The sequence below is a fragment of the Pteropus alecto genome, unplaced genomic scaffold, assembly GCF_000325575.1.
Source record: "Pteropus alecto unplaced genomic scaffold, ASM32557v1 scaffold20, whole genome shotgun sequence".
NCBI classification, from domain to species: domain Eukaryota; kingdom Metazoa; phylum Chordata; class Mammalia; order Chiroptera; family Pteropodidae; genus Pteropus; species Pteropus alecto.
In genome coordinates, this window is record NW_006436298.1 from 25,418,248 (window position 1) to 25,429,129 (window position 10,882).

The 10,882-nt window shown below is 36.3% G+C and overlaps 1 protein-coding gene and 1 pseudogene across 1 annotated transcript in view; one reads left to right on the forward strand and one right to left on the reverse strand.

Moving 5' to 3' along the window:
* Window positions 1–875: 875 nt before the first annotated feature.
* PCSK1 (proprotein convertase subtilisin/kexin type 1) overlaps window positions 876–10,882 on the reverse strand; it is a 35,484-nt gene continuing 25,477 nt past the window's right edge. Inside the window, exons 10-14 of the mRNA XM_015590364.1 lie at window positions 6,534–6,767; window positions 5,186–5,343; window positions 3,693–3,826; window positions 1,886–2,047; window positions 876–1,314 (exon numbers count right to left, since the gene is read on the reverse strand). Coding sequence (XP_015445850.1) covers window positions 943–1,314; window positions 1,886–2,047; window positions 3,693–3,826; window positions 5,186–5,343; window positions 6,534–6,767 — 1,060 coding nt within the window. The 3' untranslated portion in view covers window positions 876–942. The remainder of the gene's footprint in view (window positions 1,315–1,885; window positions 2,048–3,692; window positions 3,827–5,185; window positions 5,344–6,533; window positions 6,768–10,882) is intronic.
* LOC112481006 lies at window positions 2,142–2,260 on the forward strand (annotated as a pseudogene).

The window sequence follows — 10,882 nt, forward strand, 5'->3', positions numbered from 1 at the left end:
ACCTCCCATTGGCTCTCCCGTTATGAATATTTTCCTTTTCTTATATTGATTCTCTGTGTTTTGAGTGGTTTTCTGTTATTATTGCTAAAAAAAAAAAAAAAAATTAGAAACTCGACAAATCCCAAGTATAAGTTTGTTCTAAGAAGTACATATTTAGTTCTCTTGATATCTAGTTTATGGCTGAGAAAGGAGACAGGTGAGAAAAATCCTCAAAAGAAGAAACAGAGGAAGACCAGAGCACACAACATGAGTCTCCATCACCCTTAGATACATAGAGGCCTCTACGTGGCACACTAAGCAAAGAAAAATCTTCTGAAACTGCTTGAACCAGATAACGCAGATTTTGAGGTCTGTTTCTTGATCTAAATTACCCAGCTTTTCCCCTAAATGACCAGATGGTCACTCCCTGAATAAGTATTACCTAGCAGTAGAAAAGATAGGGTATGTGTCTAATTGTGAACTTTCACCAGAGACTTTCTAAAGCCTTCTTTGGCATCAAAATTCAAAGAACCACAGGGCAAAGACGAGGGACAAGCTATCAGAAGAGTTTTCCTTCCTCCCATCCTTGGCAGATTACTTTTTCAAATTAATCTACTGCCCAGGTTATGTCTTTTCTTTAGAGGAATGAAATGAGAATGCCCAAGGAGGCATTTTAATGTGTTGCGAGGACCACGTGTGAACTGTGGCTCCAGAAAGAACAAACATTTTACTCGCATAGGCAAGGAAGACGTGCTTTGAAAGATCTATGACACGTTCCAGAAGCTGGATTTACTGTTTAAGCTCATCCTTTTCAAATGTCCAGTTTGGTGAGAAAAATAAAAAGTATCAGGATATTACAATAAGCCTAAGGATCAATGACAGAAACAACCGCTTTAGACACAGGCAGAATCTAAGGGGAAGGAAAAAGCATGAATATTTCCAACTCAGGACCACAGAATTATTTTAATTTTCCTCTCTCAGAATGTCCATTAGAGCTTGCAGCAGCCGGTCGTCTCTGTGCTTGTAAGGTTTTGTGTTATAGAAACCATCGAGATAGTTGTTATACAGACTGTCCTCAGCCTCTTTAAGCTGGGAAGGTTTGTTCAGCCTTTCCAGGGCTTCATAGAAATAAGGGATGTTGAGCTTTGTACTTGGGGTCTTCTTTGGTGATTGCTTTGGGGGTGAGTTTTTGCTGAAAGCACTCTCTAGGAGTTGCAGCATGGCCTCAGATGAAGCTCCCTCCACCAGCTTATCCCTTTTGTTTTCCACACTGCTGCCACTGAGGTTTTCTGTAGTCAGGGGTTTCTCATTCAGACTCTCTTCTGTGGGCTGATCCTAAAACACAGAATGTCACCAACAAAGGGAGGAAGACTCATTATTCAGCGCCAGGCAGGCCAGCAGCAGCACATGCCCACCACGTGCCTCTGGAGAAGCATTTTGGGGAGCAGAGGGAGCACGAGGTTTAGAGTCACACTAACTGAGACTTTGGTCCTCAGTTTTCTACTTCCTGATGTTCTCTTGTCACCTTTTTAATCTCCCTAACGTCACCTGTATAATGGGGGTAAGAATACCTCTATTTTGGGTGGTTTTGAAGACTGAATGAGATGTTGTATATGCTTATGCTTATTGATCTCCTTCACTTTGACAAGTAAAGTAGAATCCATGATAGGGAATTTAATAATTTTGAATTCATTAATGTTAGTTTCTAAATTCTGGATGCAAGAATAAATGAATAAAGCAATAGAGTTTCATCCTATGGAAAGTAAACAATTTACTATTTCCATTCCCTTTCTTCCCCACCCACATTTGACTCACTCCCAGCCTAACAGTTAGGGGCAGCTTCACTCAACGCACTGTCTACTACCATTCAAAAAGAGCATGCCAAGAAGAACATAGTCACACAGACCACCGCCAAACCCACCATCTTCTCTACCCCTCTTCTGTCATTCTGCACGGTGTTGTAAGACGTGTACACACGTGGCTGTTTCATGTGTTCTGGCTGAGAAGAGGTCCCATGCAAAATCAGTTTCCAGTTCACAATTCTTCCTTCATTTTGTATCCTTCCAGACTGATGAATGAGCATACATAATTTTAGCATGTGTTCTGAGTAACAAAATACTTCTTCAAAATATCTAAAAATTTCAGTTAAAATCTAATTTAAAGTCTATGGCCATGCCACCCTGAATGTGCCCGATCTTGTCTGATCTTGGAAGCTAAGCAGAGTCGGGCCTGGTTAGTACTTGGATGGGAGACCACCTAGGAATACCAGGTGCTGTAGGCATAAATATAAAAATTAAAAAATCGAATTTAAAAATTCTGTACATTCCACGTGTAGAGCTTTGTGCACAAAGAACTGAATCAGTGGGTTCACTCTTTTTATGAAAATTGACAGTTTATAGGCTCAAGGATTTAAAAACTGATTAATTGCTTCAATTAATTAAAAAAGCAGAGCTCTCTACACAAACCTCCTTTTCTCTATTGAGTGTGTTTTTGAAAAGTTGACTGTACCTTCTAGAAATAGAATTATATTTGCCAATTATTAACTTGTAGAAATAGTCCATTTGGAGAAAAAGCCAGCCTCTGTGGAGCATTATAAACAGCCTTCAGCATTAATCAGCCCTTAAAAACTGTACATTTATGAGAAGAGGCTTAACAACTACGTTAAAAATGATGTGCTGAAATCTAAAATATCTTAAAAAAACCTAAAAGTGTAGAGTCAAATTTGCAGTTCTATCTTGGTAAGTAGTTTCCTGGTGGTGAAAAGAGTAGAGGCCATGTTCAAGAACAGAACTACCTACTAAGAACATTTTCTTGTTCTTATGAGAGCAGGATTTTTTACAGCTTACATATCTAAATTACAATTTTAGCTGTCTTTAGAAGAAAGCTATTCTCAGGAAAAAAAGTAACAATAAATATAGAATTTCTATTAATTTACTTGACATCTTGAAGAATTTAAAATCATCTTTTTAAAAAGTTATCTAGACATTGAAATCTGGTGCTGTTGATATTTATAACATGTCCATCTCAGGAGAACTCAGACCAAAACACCATGTATTTATATGCTCACCTACAGAAAATGCTAGAGAAATGATGCAAAAATAAATAATTCAGCTGTATTTGGCTTTTTGCTCAGACACTTCTTGCTTTATTTTTGTGACTGTGTGTTACAATTATAGAAAAATATCAGAGTGTTAGTAAATAGAGTGAAAGAAAAATGAGAAATGCTTTTCAGTTTGTTTCATAATTGAAACAAAACAAAACAAAGTCATATTAAATAAGAAATCTTGTCTAACAAGTAAGCTGCTTCACATTGCAGTAAATATATGTAAGAGTTTCTTTCATGTGACCCTGGCAGTGTCATAGCAAAGCTGGTTTTAGCATTTAACTGTTTGTGAATACAGCTCATTCTTGTGGCTGAGTACATCATGTGGCTGGTTACATTTTCACATGAGAACACTTAGATCTGTCCAACAGTCTGTCACACTGTGTATCAGAATATCTTCTCCTCCCTCTATGGCCAGCCAGTGCCTATTTTTTTTTGTTTTTAATTTACATAGTAAAGTAGGCAGGACTTGAAACACTTCACCTTTTCCTTACTTCAACTATAGAATAAAGTTTCTTAGGGCCCTAATTAATGATGACACCAACCTTAAAATTCCTTCAAAGTGTTTAAGAATGAGCTTATGTTTCTGTAGCCTTTCATTCATACTTACCATGTCTGTAATTTGCAAAGTCCAGGTGCCTACTGGATTTTCTCCCCACGTGTGAACAGACATGAAGTCCCAATTTTTAAAGCCATTGGGAGATGTATCCCGCTCTCTTTCAGCCAACAGAATGGTGTTGGTTCCTGTTTTCATGCAACAAACACAAGTTAATGAATGTCCTACCAGTGATGATAATAGGATGCACTCTAGCATCTGATAACTAAAAATGAAAGCCAGGAGAGATTAGCCCTCCAAATTTTCCCTTTGAGTATAAGACTAGGATAGAAGAGATATTTGCAAGAAAAAAAATGTTTTTATCCACAGTACTTTGCACATTGCTAGACATGTAATACGTTTTTAATAAATATTGTGGAGAAATAAATAATGAATATATTAAGATTTATTTGAATAAGAACTCAGAAAACTATATTTACAAACTACATTAAAGAGAGTCAAGACCTTAAATTCATTTTAATAAAACTATCATTTTGAAATTTAAATAGAAATTTTGACAATTTAATAGGTGCCTGAGTCTATAATCTAGTGTAGACATAAAAAATAAAGCTATATTAATTTAATAATCTCTTGTTATATAAAACTAGTAGTATGAATAACTGAATTTTCAAATCCAAGCTCTCTAAGAATCAATAAATATTTCTTTCTAAGTGAAAGAGTCAAACGAACTATAGGGCCATCAGTAAAAAAGCATTCTACCAATATTTCAGGCCAATTCCAAGATATCTAGAAAGCATAACTCCAAAATTAGCAGAGCCTACTCCAGACCTCTAAGAAGTTCATAGAAGATTACAGAGCTAGAATATCTTTCCTCATATATCACCTATAGAGATTGAATTTAGTCAGAAATTGAATCCTACTAAAACATGAAAGAGTACTGGCATAGCTTCTCCTGGTTGGATTATGGTTTATGTTCACAAATTCATTCCTATCTAAGATCTCATCTGAATTAGTACCTTCTCAAGAAAGAGCACATGGCCCTATTCATATCATTATGGAAAAGTTGTTAATCTTCTCAACCCTCTTTCATTGGATCAGAATTTTCAGTTTTTCAATTGATTCTTCGGATATCCCTGATTAATCTGTCAGCTTTATTAATTAATTATTAGAGTAACTTTCACTACTGTGTTACCTGAGAGAAAAAGAATGATAGATTGGTGACCTGGGAAAATGAACATGGTTTAAAAATGTGAAATTCCAGAAAGGTTTACTAATTGGTATTAATTGAATAAACCTCATCCTCTGCTTATCTAAAGGCCAGTGGGAAAGAGCAGGGCAGAAATCCAATGCAAAAACAACAACAACAAAAAACAATAACAAAAAACCCAAAAAGAAGAAGCATATTGTTTAAGACCTGAAAATATCTATTGGGAGAGTTAGTCATATAAATAAACAAAAACGCTAATTGATTTGAACTAATTCAGTTTACTTAACAATTTAAACAAAGAGTTTAGAAGAAATTTTTGAAGTTAAAAAAAAAAAAATACCAGCAGCAGAAGTGAGAGTGACATGAAGATCTCCTCTTCGGGAATATTCAATTGTTCCTTCGAACTGTACGTGTTCCAGCGACACGATAGCATTTTCTTGTCCTTCACAAGCTCTTGTTGGAATTTCAATGATAACTTCTTCATTAGCTCTCAGCGCTCTAAATATATTACAGAATCATCACTGAATAAAATATAACTCTTTTTTCTTTCATTTTATGCAAATATGTACACATCAGTTTTGATTACTCAACTAAACTTATTGTCTCTCCCTATTATGAGTAGAACTCAATTCAGGATTAGCTAGAAAGGATGTTTAATGCACAGAATATGGTAAGGTTTTTACAGAAATAGAAAAAAAATTTCTACAATTTTTATGAAACCACAAAAGATCACAAACAGCCAAATAAATCCCGAGAAAGAACAAAGCAGGAGGCATTGTACTTCCTGATTTCAAAATATACTAGAAAGCTACAATAGTCAAAACACTATGATACTTGCATAAAGACAGACATTTAGACCAATGGAACAGAATAGAGAACCGTTATGTGTTCTTACCACAATAAAATAAAACAAAATAGTAAAGAACACAGATACTTGAAAATAATGCTATTTGCAGTGGAATTGAATTCAGGCAGGTTTTCCTTGGACCCATCAAAAAGTGGTCTCTCACTGCAATAGATCCTCTTAAGAAGACCTTCATAAGAAATTATTTTATCTTCCTAATGTATACCCCCTAAGCCTCCTACCTTTGGGTGTTTTCTATGAGTGGATCATCGATATAATCATGGTTGCCATAATAGAATCAACAAAAACAGTTGTAGCAAATTCTGCTTCTGTGGCTAGATGTAGTAGGTCAAACATGGTCTATGTAAAAGCAGTACAATAAAGGATCTTTGATGGAAGAAAAGTCATGAATCACATAGTACGGTGGCATGAAATGAGGCTCTTGAGATAATGTTTTGGATAATACTGGGTGGCAAGCACTGTATATCATCAGTTCTAGAACGTATTTTTTTAACATTTTAACATCTTTGAATTTGAGATGATTCTTAAAAGTGATTTGTAATAGTTTAATTAGCAATAATTTTTCTTAGTAGTATATAAAACAATGGTGTACCTTAAACTTAATGCTAGATGGTAGGTAGCCTATAAGAGAAAAATGCAAATATGATAATAGTCATCGATCTTTGATCTCTCAATGATTCACCATGGTCACACAGTGAACCCTGGCAAATGCTGCTTCCATCTACTTCAGAAGGGTAGGTGAGAAAAAATCAAGGGAAGTGACAAGCATCATATCAAATTGTGCCATGGGCACACATTTGTTCAAAATTCCTGAGACACTCACCTGGGCTGAAAGTCATTGTCCTTTACAACACAGACTTTCTTCTCAGGCACACTGTTCCAGGTTCTAGGATCAGCTAAATCCACTAGAGCTTTGGCATTCAGCAACCCGAATCCAAATCGACTATTTACCATCAAGCCTGCTCCATTCTTTTTCCATCCAGGGTTATTGGCTAGTGGGTCATATTCAGAGGTCCATACAACCAAGTGCTGCATATCTCGCCAGGTGAGATTTGGACTGAAGGGAAAGTGACCCAAAATATCAAGGACAAAATGAAGTTTCCTTACAAAAGCAAGTGCTAAAACATGCATTTCCATTCAGAGATTATGATGTACCTTTTGCAACTGTACTTATATAATTCTAATGTGTATTACTATTGGTATGTCTTTTGATTCAGAATTCAAAATACAGTACTGAAAACTTCTCCCTGTACTATGTAAGTTAAGCTCTTACTATGAGTAAAACTTTGTCTTCAGGATTGTAGAAATGTAAGACTTGGTCCATGATTTCTAATTACTTAAATTTAACTGGAGCAAAAATGAAAAATGACAGCACTTCCATTGTATCTTTCAGTCTTCTTTCCATTAACAACTCTGGCACTTTTAGTATTATGAATCCACAGATAAGGCCCTGACTTCCTTCTTAAGAACTTAGACTCAGATTTTAAAGACATGAGCTGGCTACCTACTCAAATACTTTTGTCTCTTTTCTTTATATATCAAAAGTATCAAGAAACTCTTAGCTACTTGAGAACTCTTCAAGACACCATGTTGAATGCTGTGGAGATATTCAAAGAGATTGTTCTTGTTTTTAAGAAGCTTACAATCTAGTAAAGGAACTAAGTCTTTTTATAACTGTAATATATCTGTTGAATGCTATGTTCATGGCATAATGCATTATAGGAGTTTTGAGGAGAGAAGATTCTTTGGGAATGGGAAGATCTAGGGAGGCTTTGCTGGGAAGAAATATCTGAGCTGGACTTTGAAGAGTGAGTAGAGTATCAAGAAGTGGAGTGAGAGAAAAGAGGATGAGGTGATAGAGCAAAACCTACGAGGGAGGAAGTACAGGATGTGTACAGGATGTGTCTGGTTTGCTGGAGCAGGAGAGAGGTGATGAGAACTGAGCCAGATGGTGAGGACTTTGACTGCCAAAAAAAAGGAGCTTATATTTTATCTTTCGGGCAATGGGCAATCATCAAGGACTTTTGAGCAAGGATATGTTATAATCAGATGTCTTGATAAAATTAATTTATCAACAATATAAAGATATATCAGAGATGCATGGATTCAGGTAATGCAAATGAAACCTTTCCTGATCACCCTATTTAAAATTTCATTTCTCCCCACATGCTCCTGAGCTCTCTTATTCTGCTATACTTTTTTCTTTTATAGCACTTATCACCCTCTTAACATACTGGGCAACTCATTCATTTTATGGATTATTAATGTCTGTCCCCTCTGCTAACATTAGCCATGAGAAGGGCTCAGATTTTAATGAATCTTGTTCTCTTGATGTATACCTGGCATTCAGAAGAATTCTAAGCACAGAGTATAGGCTGAGTAAATATTGGTTGGTTGAATGATTGAATGTGCCTAAGTGCTAACTAGCCCCAGCCCCCAATTTTAAAACTTTTTGCTATTAGTCATTAGAGTCTTTCAAAATCTCAAGCTTTTCTTTAACTTTGAGACCTGTACTGTTTCTGTCAAGCCTATCAAGCATTATTTAATAAATAACCAAGTGTTAGTCCTCAAGGTTTCTATATTATCACTAGGTTGTAAAATAACGCTCAGGGGAATCTGGCTCAGTTTGTTATTTTTTTCCCCAGAACCAATAATGTACTGGTTAAATTGTCCCTCGATAACAAGAAAGAGGCAATGTACATTCCTAAACATTGAGGACTCTGGCTCCTGGTTAGTAACCCAGGCCTCAGAGATATTGCAAAGGCTACCTGGCAGGCCTCACAGGGAAGCTTTCTCCCATGCAAAGCCCATGCATCACAGTCTCTCCAGGGAGTTGGAATCAAGGACTCAGGACCCCTTCTTTGTCATATTTACATTCCTAGCCCCCCATATTTTTGTTCTTATGTCTCCTCATCTGAGGCCTTGGTCAGAGGTCTTCTTCAGCTGCCTCTTCCAAGGCCTCCTTGTGTGGGGAGTGGAGTAAACCTTGAAGACATTGTCCCCCATTCTGACTCAGTACCCAGTATTTTTCCACTCCTAGAATTCCCCCAAGCCCTACCCTTACCCCAGAGTATGTAAAACTACTAGAGCCTTTTGTTGTGGCTCCCTCAACGTGAGATGACCCCCCATGAATGTGCTGCTCTGCCTGACCCTTGACTGGTGCACACCATTCCTTAGGGAAAATGAACCAGGGGAGTCAGTGCTCTTTTTAGTTTAGACTCTGGTTTATACCATTACGGTAAGCAATTAAGGGCTTAACTCTCTCTTTTTGGTTTGTTGCTTTAACTGGCCACTCAGACACCTAGCAGCTCAGCAGGCTCTCTCTCAGCTCATCTGAGCTCCTGACAAACATACCATTTAACCCCAGAGAGGGACTGATGGACATTTTAGGAAGACTCCAGGTCAGTGATTCTCATAGGTTCCAGACTGCTTGCACCATAACCACTTGGTACACTTGTAAACATTGAAAACTCCTGAGTCCCATCCTAAACCTACTGAATCAAAATATCTGAGAGTAGGGAGTGATTTTATATTTATGTTTGAACAAAACTATCTAGCATTTCTATGTAATAGCCAAAATAATGAGTTGGAAGAAATAATACAAGCATATAACTAAATTAATTATAAGTCATTTCAAATCATGGGGCTCAGAATAGAGAGTAATAGAAGGCATATTAAACTACATTCTACTACCAACAACCTGTGTGACCTTAAGCAAGTCACTTCATCGCCTCGGGCCTGATTTGACTCATCTATAAGAATAGAGGATTGAGTATAATAATTTCCAGAATTCCTTAGTATTCAGACCTCCTATCTACCCAATATCATTAATATCTCAACTGTAGATCTTGTTTCCAAGTTGACCACCCCACATTCAGGGTGAGCAGAAATGGCTGTTTTCTTAATGCAGAAATTAATTCTGTCCTATAAAGCATTTTATTGAAATTCTTGCCTCCTTTAGTCTTTTAAAGGAAGTTTCAGGTAAAAGTCTCTTAATCAAGGTAGTCAATAGGCAACACATCCCTTTCCTACTGGACAATTAGCGTGAGCGGGTATGGAGGTTGGGAGGAGGAATCATGATAATCATGATAATCAAAGCATATACTTCCTATATTTCTATAGAATAGCATTTGTTTTAGATTTAGTTGCAGATTTTTAAATTTTTTATTTTACCTATCCTTTTCAAAATATTCAAGGGGGCTTCGCTATCATGCAATTTGGAAAATTAAGCCTATTTTCCTAACAGACATTCATTTGTGCGATTGCATTTCATAAATGAAAAGGGACTGCTAATAATAGTGCATCTTGTTTCTGAAAGCCTTCCTTTGTTAATTAGTGCTCAACGGGATCCACAATAATTAAAAATTTTTAAACTACATTGAGTTGTTCATCAAGTATATGTTTATAGAAAATAAGGGTTGTAGAATTAAACATTGAAATTAAGCATTGCTTCTAATTAGAAGAATGTAACTAAAGTAATCTGGAAACAAAATTCTAAAGTGAAAACATCTTAGAGGCTACCTGGTTCTGTCTCTAGTGACACCTAGGTAAGCCTCGTATGCTGAAGATTTTCTAACATTTCACAATCCACTGAGCTAAGGATTTCTTTTACATTTGTGATTTATCCAAAGGTTTCATGCAGCATTGAAAGTTTATTTCCCTTTCTCCAGCCTTTAATGAAAACAGAAGATTAGTTCATGTTTGTTTAATGCCTCCAAAGATGTAAAGGGATTCAATATTTCACTATAGAATTTTTATTCTCTATTAAAAATTATTCTAATTCCTTTGTTCTCTCCACAGAAGACAGAATTTATTGTCTGCTATCTTTCTTATTTATACTCACTACATAATAATAATGATGCCATAGGCATTTATCCAAGGAATTCCTGTCTTTTTAATGACTATAAGCACCAGAATGGGCATTTTATAATCACAGCTGGATGAGGTTTCAGGTAAAAATAGTTGTAAAGAAACTCTTTACAGCAGTTATTTCTCAAAATTTGGTTAAGGTAACTACTAATATTAAAACTACCTAGGATACTTATTTAAAAAATGGAGATTCCTAGGCCAAAAACTTCTGTATCTGAATTGCTGGCAATAGCCCTGGGAATCTGCATACCAAGTAAACTCCCAAGGTGATTGTTATATATGCTGGTGTTCAAGAAACACTCT